General features: G+C 45.5%; 1 protein-coding gene across 1 annotated transcript; it reads left to right on the forward strand.

Moving 5' to 3' along the window:
* Positions 1 to 11,618: 11,618 nt before the first annotated feature.
* On the forward strand, positions 11,619 to 16,558 carry LOC124686754 (phosphatidylinositol/phosphatidylcholine transfer protein SFH2-like). The gene is made up of 11 exons (XM_047220653.1): positions 11,619 to 11,702; positions 11,810 to 11,838; positions 13,690 to 13,773; positions 13,871 to 13,924; positions 14,126 to 14,203; positions 14,438 to 14,491; positions 14,831 to 14,890; positions 14,966 to 15,061; positions 15,523 to 15,624; positions 15,723 to 15,803; positions 15,980 to 16,558. Exons 1-11 carry the CDS (start codon positions 11,648 to 11,650, stop codon positions 16,268 to 16,270), a joined length of 984 nt encoding a protein of 327 aa, XP_047076609.1. The 5' UTR covers positions 11,619 to 11,647; the 3' UTR covers positions 16,271 to 16,558.
* Positions 16,559 to 17,100: the final 542 nt, after the last annotated feature.

Raw genomic sequence — 17,100 nt, forward strand, 5'->3', positions numbered from 1 at the left:
CGTCATCCGGAAAAATAGGATTTTTTGGTAAAACTTCCTTCCACAGCTTGATCTTCCGAAATATTGCATCCCGACGGTGCTTTTTCCAGCTAGAATCCCGGCTCCGGTGCTCGATCTCCAAATAATCATGAAACATGCAAAATAGATGAAATAACATAAGTATTGTGTCCCAATATGAAATATATCAATGAATAACAGCAAATTATGATATAAAAAAACCGGGACTAAAGATCTGCCACGTGGGCTGCTGGTGCGCGTCAAGAAAATGACCTTTAGTCTCGGTTTGTAACACCAACAGGGACTAAAGGTTATTTTGTTAATTTTTTTTAATCCATTTTGTTATGTCCAATTATTTTTCGCTCTTTTTTTCCTATTTTTCTCCAGAATATCTAGTATTTCAGTTATTTAACTAGTTTAGTCTCTAACTACACTTAATCTCTAACTACGCTTAATTTCTAATCAAATTACTTATCCGTGGTCCAACTTCCCGCTCGGTCACCCATCCTCCAGCACTAGCACGCTTAACTTCCAAGTTCCTTTCCCGTCCCGCTTCCAAGTGCTTCGCGCGCATGTTGTGATACTACTATCATATCAATCCTATTAACATGTTGGTCGATGTCACACTTATTTATTGTTCGAATTTTAAATAATTATTTTAATAAACAAAACTAATGACGTAATAACATGTTGTGATAATTGTATTATAATTTTATTTTTTATAAATATTAATTTTTTAATTTATATTATAATTGTTCTTTAATATTAAATTTTTTAATAATTTTTTTGCCAAACTTTGAAAATTTGAAAATCTAAAAAAATTGGCTAACTTTATGGTTAAGTAATAATAATCTTTATGCATGATGAAATTATTAATTTAAAAATTTTAAAATATAAAAACCTGAATTTCTGGCAAAAACTAAAATCATCCTGCTTTCATATTTTCATTTGGAATTTTGAGAATCTAAAAATTGGCTAACCGGGTAAACCCGGGTGAATTCGGATGTAACTTTTTCTCACGATGATTTTGATATATTATACTTTTTTTGACGTCGTATGCAAAAGTTAATGCAATTTTACCATTTTTCAAACCTTTTTTGCAAAAAAGTGAAATTCGAATTTGTTAATTTTCCCTAATAATAGGTTGCATAACATACAAGAATCTGAAAACATTTTATTTTTTGAATTTTCTATCATTTTCTTTTCTATTTTACAGTGTTAAAAAAGGCGATCCACAGGGGGGTGTGTGTGTGGAGGTGCGTGGGGAGCTAAAAAAAACCCGAAAACCTTTTAGTCCTGGTTGGTAATACGAACCAGGACTAAAGGATAGACCTTTAGTCCCGGTTGGTAATATGAACCGGGACTAAAGGCTTCTGCCCGAGAGGCCACCCTTTAGTCCCGGTTGGTATTACGAACCGGGACTAAAGGGTCTAAACGAACCGGAACCAATGGGTGGGGTCGCCCCGCGCGGAACGAACCGGGACCAATGCCCCCATTGGTCCCGGTTTGGTTCAAAACGGGGACATTTGCTCCCAGGGGCTTGGGACGAAAGGCCTCTTCTCCACTAGTGTTATTAAATGAGCACAACACAACATTGATCAACGATCACAAATTAAGCCTTAATTATTACTCATCCATTTCATAGTTCTTATCGTAACAAGAATTATGAAACGCATGGAGTAATAAAGTGGTGCGCTAATAAGCGGTGCAAGCACAAAGGCTCAAACATGAGTGATAAAGATGCATGCTCATGTCCTTACTATTCGAGATCCTGCAAGATAAGAAGGGAAACATAGTAAACCATCCATTTTGTATTTTATTTCCCTCCCCTATCTACAATATCTCCTCACGGAGCTTGGACTAGCAAAGTCGATACCGATGGCTTGAAGCTAGGGAAGGGAAGCAGGTTGATAGGCGTCACTGGATCGTGTTTAAGTGGTTGGAGATGCCACATATATAGACAAAGAGGTGAGGTGGGAATTTGATGAAATATGGGACCTTTTTTTATCTTGTTATGGTTAATTATAATTTCTGTTTCTTGAGTTGGTAATTTTTCTTCATAAGTTCCTTGGGATTTTATTGCAAACATATGTTACATAACAAAACATAATTCTGGTATTGACTACAAAGAGATTTTTCATAAGTAAAACAAATTGCTGCATACATCTTCACTTTTGTTGCAAACAACTTGTGTTTTGTTGTGTAGGTTCTGAGCTTTTTTGGCATCATATTGTTGCATTCCTTACACAATTTTGTGTTCAAGGTTAAAATCTCTCTCATAAGTTAACTGTTTTTATCGTCCGTTACACACTGGCGGAGCTACTCAGGGGCCGAACTGGGCCGTGGCCCGCCTAGGATTTGTGTAAAAACTATGTATACAGAGCATCGGTGGCGCAATCGACCGGCAAAGCCAGCTAGGGATGAAGCAGGCTGGAAGCCTCGCAGCGAGCACCAACAGCTCTTGTGAGCAGGAAGAAAGCACAATAGAAAAGCCCAATAAAAATAGCTTGACACAACACGTTGCTCCGATTGTTTCTTGGATTTTCTTTCTCAAATACTGAGTCTTCGTTGATTTTTCTCAGATAAATGTCGTTGCTAGCTAGGCAGCTTCCTTGTTAGCCAGTTTTGTTATGTAACTGTTGCAGTCAGAAACCCACCGGCGGGCAGCGACGGGCAACACCGTAGAGCCGGGAATCTCCCAGGACTGCGGCTGGCCCTGGTCCCTCCGAGCGACGGCCCGCAAAGCCTTCTGCACACACGTTCGATGCTGATGCAAGGGCGTGCCACCTGACCTATACCTGGTCAGGAAGGTGTTGGATGATGCCTCGCTTAGTTTCTGCATGGCATACACGTAAACGTTAAATACGAGCCTCGATCGGCTCTCGGGTTGTCCCGTGAATCGGCTCAAAGAGCCGATCCACCCATGATACGTACGAGGTGTACGATCGGATGGTGGTCCTGCTTGATCAAGATAAAGCTAAAGCGACCTACTATGATTTGGGGTTTTCACCGCACAATCGGAACATCCTACTCGTGATTGGGCCTCGCGCTCGCGTACGGTGATCGTAAGCCGATCCTAGACAGGGCCTAAAAACAAACACGAGGTTGATCCCCGGAACATCCTGTCTAGGGCTAGCAAACTACACCCTACACGCCGCTGGATCCTCCAACCCTTTGTAAGGCCTAACAATGCGGATATTAAACTAATCCTTGCGGAACAAGGAGCAATCATAACGGATCGGATCTACTAAACAATGATCAAGCGGGTGCCGCCCTTACACCCGTGACGGGCGTAAGGGCGGCTAGATGCCTAAGGGTTGCACGACGATAGCATATGATACGAAGAACAATGCTAACCCTAAAACATCTATGATAACTACGTTGCTCGCCATCAAAAAGGCTTCGATACGAGCAACGCATGGAAGACGAATAAACGTGTGCTGCCTAGATCGCAAGATGCGATCTAGGCAGCATGGTGCTTACCCGGAAGAAACCCTCGAGACGGGGAGTTGGCGATGCACCGAGATTGGTTTGTGGTGAACGTTGGTTGTTGTTTATTTCATAAACCCTAGATACATATTTATAGTCCGGGGGACTTTCTAATTCGGGCATGCACCTAACCGTGCACGGATAAAACTCTAACTTCTAAATTAAGATGCGATCTACTATAAAACAGATACACGGGCAATTTAGCCCAACTTCTTCGTGTCAGGCCGCTTCAGAGATCCTCCACGCGTATATCCTTCAAGCCCATCTCACTTACGGCCCATCTCCCGATTTGGCCAAAATCCGGTGATAACACATGCCCCCCGGTTTTGGTAATGATAATTTCAAAACCACTCGCTTTTTCCTCCGAGGGGTCATGTCGTGGCAGAGCAGAACCGTCGCAGTATTTTTCATCATGACGACTTGCCTTCCCAACTTCTCTGCACGATTTGACAGTCTTTTGGCACCACCTCCTCGAAAACTGTTCGAACATTAAACCTCCACTCCATCTTCTTTTATTTAACCGCATCGAATAGTTCTCCTCCTCATCCTCTCCGCATTAGCACTCCAAAAGCCCTCCTGCGCCACCATGTCTTCTTCTTCCTCCGCCTCATCGGGACTTTCCATCGAGTCCTCTTCCTCCCACGAGCCGACACCAGAACGGGACCCACAGGAGGTCCATGCGGCCAACATCCGCCGCGCCATAGAGGCCGGGGAGGAGCCCGGCCATGACTTCTCCGTCTGGTCCGAGGACGACAAGTCCTCGACGGACGGGGAGAGCGACCTCCGCTTCCTTGCCGACGGGGAATCGGAGGAGGAGAGCGATGACGATCGCTTCTCCTGGGACGACTTCACCTCCTCCGAGGAGGTGAAGGAGGAGGAGGAGGAGGAGGAGGAGGAGGACGACGACAGCTCCTCCGACGAGCCACCGGCCAAGCGCCACTGCCCCTGGCCGGGGAATCTCAGTGATTTCGACAGCGACGACGACGACGACGACGAGGAGGATGAAGACAACGAAGGTCCTGCCGGCGGCCGCTACAGCAGTGACGACGAGCCCGCCGGGAGTAGCGCCGACAGCGGCGACGATGGCGACGACGAGGGCAGCGACGGCCCGTAGATAGGACCTTTAGCATAGGATCAGTAGTAGTAGACGGGGCAATGTATCCCCTTAGTACTTCCTTTTGAGAGCAATCAGCTCTTCTATGTAAGAAATCTCGTTTATCAATGAAGAAATTCCCCAATTTGATTTTGCCGATTTCCTTCATGCCAATTTAGCCGATTTCCCCTCATACTGATTCTGCCAATCATCACTTAGCCAATGTTCAATGAGCCGATGGCAACGCATCGGTCTCTCATAATCCGTTCTTCATCTCTTTGAGGTCGGAGTGATCGTGAACTTTGTCAATGTCTAATAAGCCGATGCTAACGCATCAGTCCTTCATTTCTCCAACTGATGCCCTTGAGTTCTGGTGGACAATGTGGAAGACCAACGCCTTTAAGAGAGCCCCAGAACCGCTGCTGAAACGACTTGACGCTGAAGCCGATACCTCTGGATATTCAGATATTCAGTGATATTCTTCAAACCTGCCCAATCCCCTTGAAGAAGATTATGATGGAGGGCCAGCCGATGAAATCTCAATCGGCTTCTTAAAAACAGAATATCTACGCAGTCAGTTGCCCCCCGAGCCTCGATCAAGGCGAGAACAGCAGTGAGCCAACCAAATGTGCCACCATCGGCTTCCAAGTCATAATGCAGAGCCAGCCGATTTCAACAAAATCGGCTCCCGGAGCGAAGAACCTTCGAGGTGAGCTGCCCCCGAGCTTCTTCGGTCCACTTCTTGCGCCTTGCTGGTCGGATCGGCTCCTTTCCTTTGGTGGATTTGATGCAACCCATCCTTAACCTGATCCACCCATCCATGCTGCTCTTGGCATTGGTCGGGGTCATGATCCCTCAAACTTGCCCCAGCTGATATTGCGGACTCGAATACTTGCAAAAAGAATTTGGAGGTTCTTGAAGAGAGGATCTGAGCCACCAAACCATTCCATTGAGGAGTTCTTCCAGTAGAGTCTCTCTTTGTGACCCACTTCCTGCTCCATCGCGCCTCTGCTTATAACAGTTGTACCTCTTGAGTCGATGGCCATGCATCGGCTTTCTATCCTTAAGTCGATGTCTGCGCATCGGCTGTGCTTAAAAAAAATTCAATTTTTTACGGCCGATTTATGTATCGGCCCCCATACTTCAATACCCATCATCAAAGAATATCTTGGGCTGCTGGGCATTTGAAAGACACTTCCACTTCTTATCCTCGTGTTTTATCCACCTAGGTGCCCCCGAGCCGATTCTTTCAAGTAATTGAGGGTATCGGCTCTTCGAGTATTCCCTGTTGGATCAAATGCTGAACCCAGGCAGAATGTATGGTGAGGATAATTTTGGCCGATTGCTGGAATCGGCCTCCATGTTGCTTGCTCGATGAAGGCTTTGCAATGTTCCTCCATCAATCCTTGGGGCCGATCACCTGTATCGGCATCGCCACGTTTGTCCATCGATGTTGCTTTTGTTACACGGTCAGGCCGGTGGATAAAACTAGCCTAACCCCGTCCTTTGTCACGTCGATGCTTTCTCGTGGCTTCTCAAAGATGACCGGCCGTGGGCCACAGTCAAGTTGTGCCACAGGTGCTTCGTCTGATCCTGGAGCACTAAACTCCGTTGGGAGGATGAACACCATGTTTGTGCCAGCCGATGTCTCATCATCGGCTTTCTTTTGTCTGGGGCGCCACTCTTTCCTTTGTGGCCGACCTTCTTCGTCCAGGGTTCGCTGAATTTTAGCGGCCGGATCAGGCCGCGCCTTTCTCAACGTGTGCGGGTATAACCTCTCGGCTTCCTCCAACCCACGCGGACGCCGAACCCTTCGTTTCGGGAACGGCCGAGCCCATCAGGGCACCACCTCGGCCGATGATACTTGTCTTCTTCTTCATCATCGTCCTTTAGTTCCTCGAGATCTTCCACCCGAGCGGACTCAGCATGCTTGTTCCGAGGCGGGAGAGGCCCTAGACGTTTGAACACGGACACGTTAGCTGCATCCTTCTTCTTTTGTTTACATTCTGGCGCTTGCCGATTGTAGGCAATCGGCTCATTCCCGAATCCCAGCAGTGTCTGAAGAAGGGGCAGTCCCAGTGCCTATCCTCGTCGTCTTGCTCCCTCGACTTTTCCTTGGCGTGGCGCTCATATCGCTCCTCGTCGCGATCATGCCGACGACGTCTCTTGTCGTCCCTAGCCAGACGATCTTTTTCATTATCGTCGTTGTATCGCCGGCGTTGGTCGTATTGACCCACATACTTGTTGAGGAGGTGATCAGAGAGAGGTCGCTGATATCTTACGTTCCTCACTTCTCCCTCTCGTGATGTAGCGCTTGCCATCGTGGCGGAGCCGATCGCGTGGAGCGGCTTCCTCTGTGTCCTTGCTATGAGAGCAGCTGCCCTCATCTCCGTCCTTACCGTAGTGGTGCCCAGGTCCTACCATGTTGATATTGCACGAGAAATCTGGCTGGCACCCTCCATGGTAAGTATACTCCACCATGTTAACGGCGGGGAAGGGATGTGTGTCGACCTTCATGGCGTACTGGCTGAAAATTAGCCGCCCTTGTTCTATCGCCATTTGGACCTGTTGACGCCACACCCTACAGTCGTTGGTGGCGTGGGTGAACGTGTTATGCCATTTGCAGTATGGCTTTCCGTTCAGCTCTTGCTCTTGGATTTATCCTGAATTCCGCACGCTTGAATTTATCCTGGTAAACATCTGGGTGGCGCTGTTCATATGCTGACAGCTTCTGCACCATGTGCGCCAGTGAAGGGTAGTCTGCTTGGGAGGCCACGTCCTTGATCGATGATGAGAGGCCCACCACCGCCAACTCGACTGCTTCTTTTTCACTTACATGAACCGAATAGCATACTGGACGTATTCTGCCACCGTTTCCCGCGCTTCGTCGTACTTGTGCTAGATCGGCAATGCCAGCCTCGGAAGCCTCCGAGTGATACCGCTCGTGGAACTGTTCTTCCAACTGCTTCCAAGTCCGGGTTGAGTTTGGTGGCAGCGATGTGTACCACCCGAAAGCCGATCCTGTGAGGGACTGTGCGAAGAACCTCACACGCAGCTCGTCTGATGCTGAGATCGTGCCCAGCTGTGCCAAATATCGGCTCACATGCTCTATGGAGCTGGAACCATCGGATCCATTAAACTTTGTGAAATCAGGGAGCCGATATTTGGGTGGTAGCGGGATCAATTCGTACTCATTGGGGTATGGCTTGGAATAGCCGATTGTCCTCCTTTTCGGCATCATGCCGAACTGGTCTCTCAGAATTGTACAAATCTGATCCGCGGTGATGGCTGAAGGCGTCGAACCCTGAAGATTCGCCGGGGTGGCATACTTAGCCAGCCATGCTTGCTTTTCCAGTTCTGAGCCAACTGCGGGAGCTGAGCTCGGAGGTTTGTCGGAGTGGCGTACTTAGCTAGCCACGTCCGCTTCTCAAGATCCGTTGCCGACGTTCCTCCCGCCTGTTCCGAAGTCCCTCGCTGTTGCGGCTCGGTTCGAGAGTGCCCGAGTCATTGCAGTCCGGCACGTATGCACACGTGTATCCGTGGGGATCTCCTTGGGTGCCTCATGTAAGAATTGGTAGTCACTAGGGTCACCACCAATCTTTTAGACGACGTATGCCGATGAATTCGGCACTTCTGGTGCTGCCAACGCGAACGGCAGCGGTGGACGAGACTGGAGTGGCATCTCTCCTTGGTACGTCCCCAGAGCTGGTCCTGACGGAGAATACCGATGGCTCATGATTTCCTGGATCACGCGCAGAGCGACACGCTCCAAAGTGTTCACCGAGCTCTCGAGTGGCGGTGCAGCGAATGAGCCACCATGAAGTTGATCTCCGACGCAGCGACTCGGTGCGTTCTTCGACGGGGAGGACAGGTCCACTCCATCGAGCGCGCCTTCAGGTGAGAACCCCTTCCACCTGATGCCATGGGAGCGGGTTCTGTGGAAAGAGCCGATGAGGTCGGCTTCGAGGACTGCTTTGATCTCATCATGCTTCTTTTTGAGTTCTTCAGTCAGATCCTCGTACTTGGCCGGAGTGCCTTCCGCCATCTCAGATGTAGATGGCGATGCGATGGATGTCGAAGATTGTCCCACCGGGCGTGCCAGAATGTGTTGCAGTCAGAAACCCACCGGCGGGCAGCGACGGGCAACACCGTAGAGCCGGGAATCTCCCGGGACCGCGGGCTGGCCCTGGTCCCTCCGAGCGACGGCCCGCAAAGCCTTCGCACACATGTCCGATGCTGATGCAAGGGCGTGCCACCCGACCTATACCCGGTCGGGAAGGTGTTGGATGATGCCTCGCTTAGTTTCCTGCATGGCATACACGTAAACGTTAAATACGAGCCTCGATCGGCTCTCGAGTTGTCCGTGAATCGGCTCAAAGAGCCGATCCACCCATGATACGTACGAGGTGTACGATCGGATGGTGGTCCTGCTTGATCAAGATAAAGCTAAAGCGACCTACTACGATTTGGGGTTTTCACCGCACAATCGGAACATCCTACTCGTGATTGGGCCTCGCGCTCGCGTACGGTGATCGTAAGCCGATCCTAGACAGGGCCTAAAAACCAACACGAGGTTGATCCCCGGAACATCCTGTCTAGGGCTAGCAAACTACACCCTACACGCCGCTGGATCCTCCCCTTTGTAAGGCCTAACAATACGGATATTAAACTAATCCTTGCAGAACAAGGAGCAATCATAACGGATCGGATCTACTAAACAATGATCAAGCGGGGTGCCGCCCTTACACCCGTGACAGGCGTAAGGGCGGCTAGATGCCTAAGGGTTGCACGACGATAGCATATGATACGAAGAACAATGCTAACCCTAAAACATCTATGATAACTACGTTGCTCGCCATCAAAAAGACTTCGATACGAGCAACGCATGGAAGACGAATAAACGTGTGCTGCCTAGATCGCAAGATGCGATCTAGGCAGCATGATGCTTACCCGGAAGAAACCCTCGAGACGGGGAGTTGGCGATGCGCCGAGATTGGTTTGTGGTGAACGTTGGTTGTTGTTTATTTCATAAACCCTAGATACATATTTATAGTCCGGGGGACTTTCTAATTCAGGCATGCACCTAACCGTGCACGGATAAAACTCTAACTTCTAAATTAAGATGCGTTCTACTATAAAACAGATACATGGGCAATTTAGCCCAACTTCTTCGTGTCAGGCCGCTTCAGAGATCCTCCACGCGTATATCCTTCAAGCCCATCTCACTTACGGCCCATCTCCTGATTTGGCCAAAATCTGGTGATAACAGTAACATATGGTTGCTATCTAAGAAAAGTTTTGTTAGTCAGTTTAAAATATCATGTATGTTGGTTATACGTATAATTTTATTTCTTTATCCAAATTCTTAGCTATTTGATAGTTTCCACACTATTTCCCCCCAAAATTCTTAGTTAGTAAAAAAAAAACTGTGATCTTTTAGTTGGCCCGCCCAACTATTTCTTTCAAGCTCCGCCACTGCCGTTACATATAAATTTCACTCTGCTTTAATTTTGAGCCATATAATTTCTCTCATTTCCGTGGGCATCATCAACCCTCCATCAAGGATTGAGAGCACAATGTCGCGGCGGTTTTGGGTAGCTTCTTTGAAAACCCCATCATTGCGAGCTTTTCAAAGTCTCCATAGAATCAGGATGATAATTGATCTTGCTCCTTTTTGAAATGCAGGTTGAGCATTGGAGGCCACAATTTTAAACTAGGAGGTGAAATTGTCATCAGCCCTTGTTCATGTAGCCTTGCAGATTTAGCTGTCCAAAGACGTTGTGCCAAATCTGCTGTGCAAAGGAGCAACACTGCCCATAACAAAGTTGCTAACAAGAGAAAACTACCAATTAAAGCTTAGTTGGTTTTCACTAAAATTGGTGTAATCGTGCGTGTCTCTTACATTTGCTTTGATGGTGCCTCATCCCGTCACCATCAGGTAGATACTTTCTCTATTTAGTCATTGTCATAATTGGATGACTTAGGTACTTAGTGAAAACCAAATTTCAAGTTATTGCATCCTCACTTGCATAGCGTGGCCTTCCCACGTAACGAAAGTCATAAACTAAGAAACGTGTCACCATCTTCTACCAATCGTAGAGCGACTCCAACTAGAGGTGATGTTAGTCATGTTCATACATTTCCATACACAAATATTTAATGAATTTTTGTTTTGTTTTCTGGCACTATCTAGCGAACCATCACATGGGTATTATAAACGTTGCTTAAAATAATACACGGAGTACTACTTAGATTGGAGTAATGAATATGTATATATTACAGAAATGATACATATGTATATATTACGTGAAGTGATATAGAATCAGGTGTTGTTTCTGCGTGCAAGATTTCCTAAAATCCTTGGCCATATGTAATGTCTACCATGCTCATTGCTAGAGGCTTCCAAGCAATGATTCTGTCCCTCTCCATGTGGATGCGCATATGGGCCTTTGCAAAAAGAATAATTCCCAGCATATTCTACTAGTAGGAAGAAAAATGATAAAATTATATTAACGAAATAACAAACATCAAAAGGGACAAAAATGTATACGTCAAGAGCAAGCAAATATTTTCCCTTGCCGTCAGAAAAGCACCGAGATAAAAATAAATTAGTAATAAGTAATTTAACTTTTTTTATGAAATAGGTTTCTCAAATTATGGGTTAAATTGGCATTTTTCTTTTTTTTCTAGCCCATACCCGCTCTTATATCACAGTCTAATCCGAGAAACACGGTCTAAACACATTGACTTTTGATTTCCTGCGTCCTCTGATTCTCTCACTCGCTGTCAAAGTGAAAGTTTAACAGTGTGACGTACGCTTCCGAACAAAAAAAGAAGTGTGACGTACGCTTTCCCCTTCTGCGCCGTTCGCATAGAGCAACCAGCAGACCATCACCGAGACAGACGGCTGCCTGCCTGCTGTGACTGACGAGCATATACAAGAGCGGCCGTCGGCGCCCACAGACCGCCCGCCACCAAGAACTCGAAGCGGCCTTCCAATTGCGTGGATCCTGCCCTCTCACACCGATCTCCCGAGCTCCCCGCCCGCCCATCCCGCGGCGGCGCGCAATGGGGGCCGCCGCCGAGGACGCCGTCCAGCAGCTCGGCCGCCTCATGGATCAAGGTGCCCTGCCATCTATCCTCCTCCTTTTTCAGCTACAGTTCTTCTATTCACGATCGTTGCGGCGCACTGACGTGATCTGTTTGCTTCGTCCGATCCTTTGCTTGCAGTGGAGGCGCCGCTGATGAGGTCTTTCCAGGTACGGATCTGGGGTGCGTGCCCTGTGGGCAAAGCTTGGATCTTGCTGCCAATTATTTGCAGATTCTGTTAGTTAGCCCGTGCGGTTGGATCATGCCGTTAGATTAGCTATATTCTTGGTGGTCGGTGCCCAACAGATTTGATCTGATTCAGTCTGGCCGTGGGGGGACTGAGCTACTCCTACGTCCTCTTCCAATGCTTACAATCTCCTAAATCTAATAGTTCAAAATGGGCTACCTGTGTTGATCCCTGAGCTCCTCTCTGGGTTAATGGTGCATGCTAGAGCCTGGAGGTATGGTTGCTGTCATAGCTGTTAGGCGGACGGCGTGTTTGGAGAGTGTTGCTTGATCCATGACCGAATAGGCGGCAAGTGAAGTTGGTGCAATTGCGGTTTGTCGACGGGTTGGCGCGGCGAGGGTATTGTGTCGCTTTAACTCTCAGTGGCGTGGTGCATAGTATCTCTGCATGTTGCCAAAGTTCGGTTAAAACGGTTGCCTGGGGCGATGTCAGTAGCTGTCCTTGTTGATCATGCTGTTTTTCGCAACCGATGGACTGGTGACATTTTTGCTGTTCTCAAGTCCACTATGTGAGTTTAGTTGATTTGCAGATATTCGCCGGACATCGTTACATTCGCTATCTTATTAGGTCTGTAGCTACCTATTTTTTTATGGCGTTTCGACTGCTGTGGCGTTATTCCCTTTTTTGACCTCTAACATTAACCATACATGTATCCTAAATCTGGACACATGTTTGTAAACAGTAAAGGCGGGTCATTTCAATTTGACTTTCTGTTACCAGTTAATGAAATATTCTCTTAAAGTTACATGTGCGCTATATCTTTCATTAAAGCGATGCCACCTTATTCCGAGGTGGAATCTATTAGTTAGTGGAGTGGGAATTGGGATGGGAACACGACATCAGAATTAAGAATTCTAACTAGTGTGGCATCAGTTCGGTTTGTTGCGGCTCCCAGAGATGAGGGAACCAACTGGTGCTGCCATCGGGTAAACCGAAGCTGGAATCTCAATGAATTCAACTGAAGCATGTCTGATTCTCGCCAATCCTGGCTGGTTTGCTCTTTTCCTTAGAAAAATGACAATGTTATACCATATCATTAGGAAAGAAGTCATTTTTTAATACCCAAAAGCCAGAAATATTTGTTTTCCAATTGGGGCAAAAATAAGACCAGAGCCACTGGGGTTAATGCTATTATCCATCCATAACCAGCCCACCAAGAACATGTACAGTTACTTTGGTTGTACTTGTAACTGCTGCACCAGTAATTAGTAATCAGAAAAGGTGATATAGATATTAATACTTGTCTCCTTTCCTTTTCCTCTATTCACTCAAGGCCCATCATCAAATGATAATAAATTCAGGTTGCCCAACCTTGAGTTATATTCTTTTTTCTCGAGCCTTACCTATCTACTTCCGTAGTAATAGAAAATAACCCCCAGTGAGAAAGAAATGACGAGTTATGGAGGTCTCTTTATCATATATGCAACCGTCAGCGAACACTACCGAGACCCCTCCCCCCCTGCAGCACAGTATAATCAATACAGTAACAAACAGTTCTCGCAAAATAAGCAATAAAAAAACCCTATAACCCAACAGATGCCACTTTCTGTAATCAATCATAACTTACACAGAGTATTATATACTTATATTTATGACTAAGCAAATGCACAAATGAATTTCAACCTTGAAAAAAATGTTTGCTAGTCTTGGATTCTTCACTTTGATAGTATTTGATGTAATATAGTTTGTACATTTGTCTTAATCCATGAGTTGCAAAGTGATTATCACTCTCGTATCAAAGAAAAAAGTTCTAAACATATTTTGTTTATTTCAGAATGTGCACCAGGGCCATCCTAGAGAAACAATGTTGCGCTTCCTTAAGGCTAGAGAATGGAACGTTTCTAAGGCTCATAAAATGGTAATCTTTCTCATTTTTCTCATCCAGTAAAGAAACGAAGAAATGATATTCTTATTGTTATTGGGTGCCTAATTGGTTACGAATATTGTTTCTGCAGCTTGTAGAATCTTTGAATTGGAGGATTCAAAACGAAATAGATAGTGTATTGGAGGTGAGTAATCCTTCTAGATTATAATAATAATTTGATAATAATAATAATCATGTAAGGTACTCATATCTTACTAAATCTATGCTGACCATACAACTATGGCAAAAATGTCTTTATTCATATATAAATTCCATTTCTTGTTTAATATATCTTATTCAAGTATTCTGTTAATCGCTAATCGCTATCTATATTGGGCATATACAGAGACCAATATTACCAGTAGATTTATACAGATCGATACGTGGTTCACAACTTGTTGGACTCTCAGGATACACCAAGGAGGTATAGCTATCTACTAACACTAGTAATATGCTTCTCTGCTTGAGCAAAGCATGTTCCATTATGATATTCTCTTGCTTGAAGCTGTGATTATTGCAGTTGACTTAATCTAAGTGCTGCATAAATCTCTGCCCCTGAAAAATCATAGGAAGGCTGGTAGTTTGGTCATTAATTCAATTTAGGTGAAACCCAGAGAATTAAAGGACTTCTAGTAATTGTTTTTCTCTTTGTTGGCAGGGTCTTCCAGTTTTTGGCATTGGTGTCGGTCAGAGCACGTATGACAAAGCTTCGGTACTTTCTTGGATACTTTCTATTTGTTATGTAGGGTACTGCAAAATCCACAAAACTGGATAATTTTAGCCTACTGTTGATATCTTTTTTAAAGTTGATATTACTTAAATATATTTGTTTAACATTTAAACTATATGATCATTGATTTAAGTAGTTATATCATACATCAATTTTTTTATCAGCATATGTCCAACTGCTTTTATTTGTTTCCCCACTTTGTCAACTATCGTGGTAGTATTTAGTTGTTTTATGGTATCAGCTCACACGACCAACTTATGTTAGTTCTGGAATATTTGTTTTCCCACTTTGTCAACTAAAGTAGAGCTATTTCCTGTTCAGGTTCACTACTATGTACAATCTCATATTCAGATTAATGAATACCGTGATCGCATAATTTTGGTAAGTATTGAACTAAATGCTCCAATCTTTTATGTTAACATGTATTCTTCTTATGTTTGTTCACATCACTTCTAGCCTATGTTGACAAAGAAGTTTGGGCGCCCTATCACCACCTGTATTAAAATTCTCGACATGACTGGTTTAAAGTTGTCAGCAATGAGCCAAATGAAGGTACACATTATATGTTTTTTTTGTTATCATTTTTTTCTGGAATAAGCATGTCTATAGTTAGTAAATACTCCCTCCTTGCCAAAATGTAGTGCAGCTAAGATGAGGTTTGACCAAGTATGTACAAAAAGATATCAACCTCTAGAATACCAAATCAGTACATAAAGCGATAATTACCACACTACTTGAAATTTGTTTTCAGTATATAGTTTTACCCTAGCCTTGTATTTTTTGTTTGGAGAAACAACTTAAATCTTGAATGTTGACCTGTCCACCGTGCAGGTCGACACTGTTTTCCATTCAAGAAAACTTACAAAACTGTTAATATTAAAATCAACGGAATAATTTGTTACTTCCGTTCAGAATCATGTTTGTAAGAAAGTTGCAGAGTGCTCAGTACCTGTGCTGCTTCTTCATTCTAGGAAGATATCGTGACATGTTTTCCTTGTTATTATGGATTACAGATGCTGAGCTCAATATCAACTGTTGATGACCTGAACTACCCTGAAAAGTCGGAGACATATTACATAGTTAATGTTCCATATATATTCTCTGCATGTTGGAAGGTACAATGATTTTCCCACCAAAAGTTGGTCCTCACATAATTATACCAGTAAATTTTGTAGTGAATGCTGATAGACATTTCCTTTGAGCATTCTGGTAGGTTGTGAAGCCCCTATTGCAGGAGAGGACAAAAAAGAAGGTTAAAGTTTTGAGTGGTTGTGGGAGAGATGAACTTCTGCAGGTATTTTTATTTTCTTTGCGCAGATCCTTGAATTGTTGAATAATGTTGTTACTCTTGCTTACAAATGTAAGTTGCAATAGAGAGTGCTGGAGAACAAAAATGGTGGCTGTCTTCAGCATTTATTTTCCCTGATGTCAAAAGTACAGTGACATGTTTACCTTGCTCAAATTTTGTAGATTATGGACTATTCATCTCTACCCCATTTCTGCCGACGGGAGGGATCTGGATCCTCTAAGCATTTACCCGCCGATGTGGATGATTGCTTCTCCCCTGACCATCCTTTCCACAAAGAGCTCTATGGCCACACCACCGAGCAATCTTCACACAAGGAGCTCCTGAAGATGGGATCGTTGCATGTGAGCATCCCCGAGCCCGACCCAGACGACGCGAAGATCGTGGAGGTCATTGAGGCCGAGTTCCACAAGATGGGCGGGCAGAACGGGTCCACCAACGGCCACAAGGTCTAGTGCGCGCCGTCGAAGATGAAATTGCGGATTGTGCTTCTCCATGACGGCTGTAATTGGTCGGCCATCCCCCAATTGAATGGGGGAATATACTAGCAAAGTTCCATGATGGAAACAGAGGCAGTGCTGCAAAAAAAGCTTAGCATCATAGTTGGGAGAGATGAACCGGACAGTGTACATTAGCATAGAACCGACATATGTTACAACTAATAAAACCGTGACAACTGAGATCCATGGATGTTATTATGAGATAATACTGTTATATAAGAGCTTCAGCAAAGTTTTGCACCAGGGTATCGTGTTGGGTCAACACCTTATAGTATGGGAGCGACGTACATGTGAACTGTGATCATTCGTCTTGGCGATTTCAGCAAGAAATGTCGAATGTGCAGCGAGGAATTGTTTACTGTAGGATTAGGATCGGACCTAGGAAGAGGCAGTGGCGGGCGAAGCTCAGCAAGGAGTGGCGCCCTGGTGAGGTCATGTTCTGTTGCTGAACCCCCTTGCTCTCCATGGTGTCCGCCGGCCAGCACGACGAAGAACAGCCCCGCTCCGGCGCCGTGTACTCCAGCTGGCCGCGTGGAGGCGATCATCCGCACTCGTGCGCCACCGGCGCTAGGTGCGGCCATGCCGGTCATCGATCACCGATCCCCGTGCTCATCCATGGCGGTTGGCGGATGGCGCATCCCTCCTTGGCAATGCCATGGCACCGCGTCTCTGAGGAAGTGGAGATCATGGCATGCGTGCGTGGCAGAAGAGGAAACCGGATCCGGCAGCAATAAACGCGTGAGCTCCGAAACGTAACCATCGTAGTAGATCCATGTAACCGATCT

The sequence above is a fragment of the Lolium rigidum genome, chromosome 2, assembly GCF_022539505.1.
Source record: "Lolium rigidum isolate FL_2022 chromosome 2, APGP_CSIRO_Lrig_0.1, whole genome shotgun sequence".
Taxonomy (NCBI): domain Eukaryota; kingdom Viridiplantae; phylum Streptophyta; class Magnoliopsida; order Poales; family Poaceae; genus Lolium; species Lolium rigidum.

Coding starts and splice junctions, on each gene's coding strand:
- LOC124686754 (XM_047220653.1), top strand. CDS start 11,648: ATGGGGGCCGCCGCCGAGGACGCCGTCCAGCAGCTCGGCCGCCTCATG. Junction 15,062..15,522: donor CAGCAATGAGCCAAATGAAG/GTACACATTATA, acceptor TATGGATTACAG/ATGCTGAGCTCAATATCAAC. Junction 15,804..15,979: donor GGAGAGATGAACTTCTGCAG/GTATTTTTATTT, acceptor CAAATTTTGTAG/ATTATGGACTATTCATCTCT.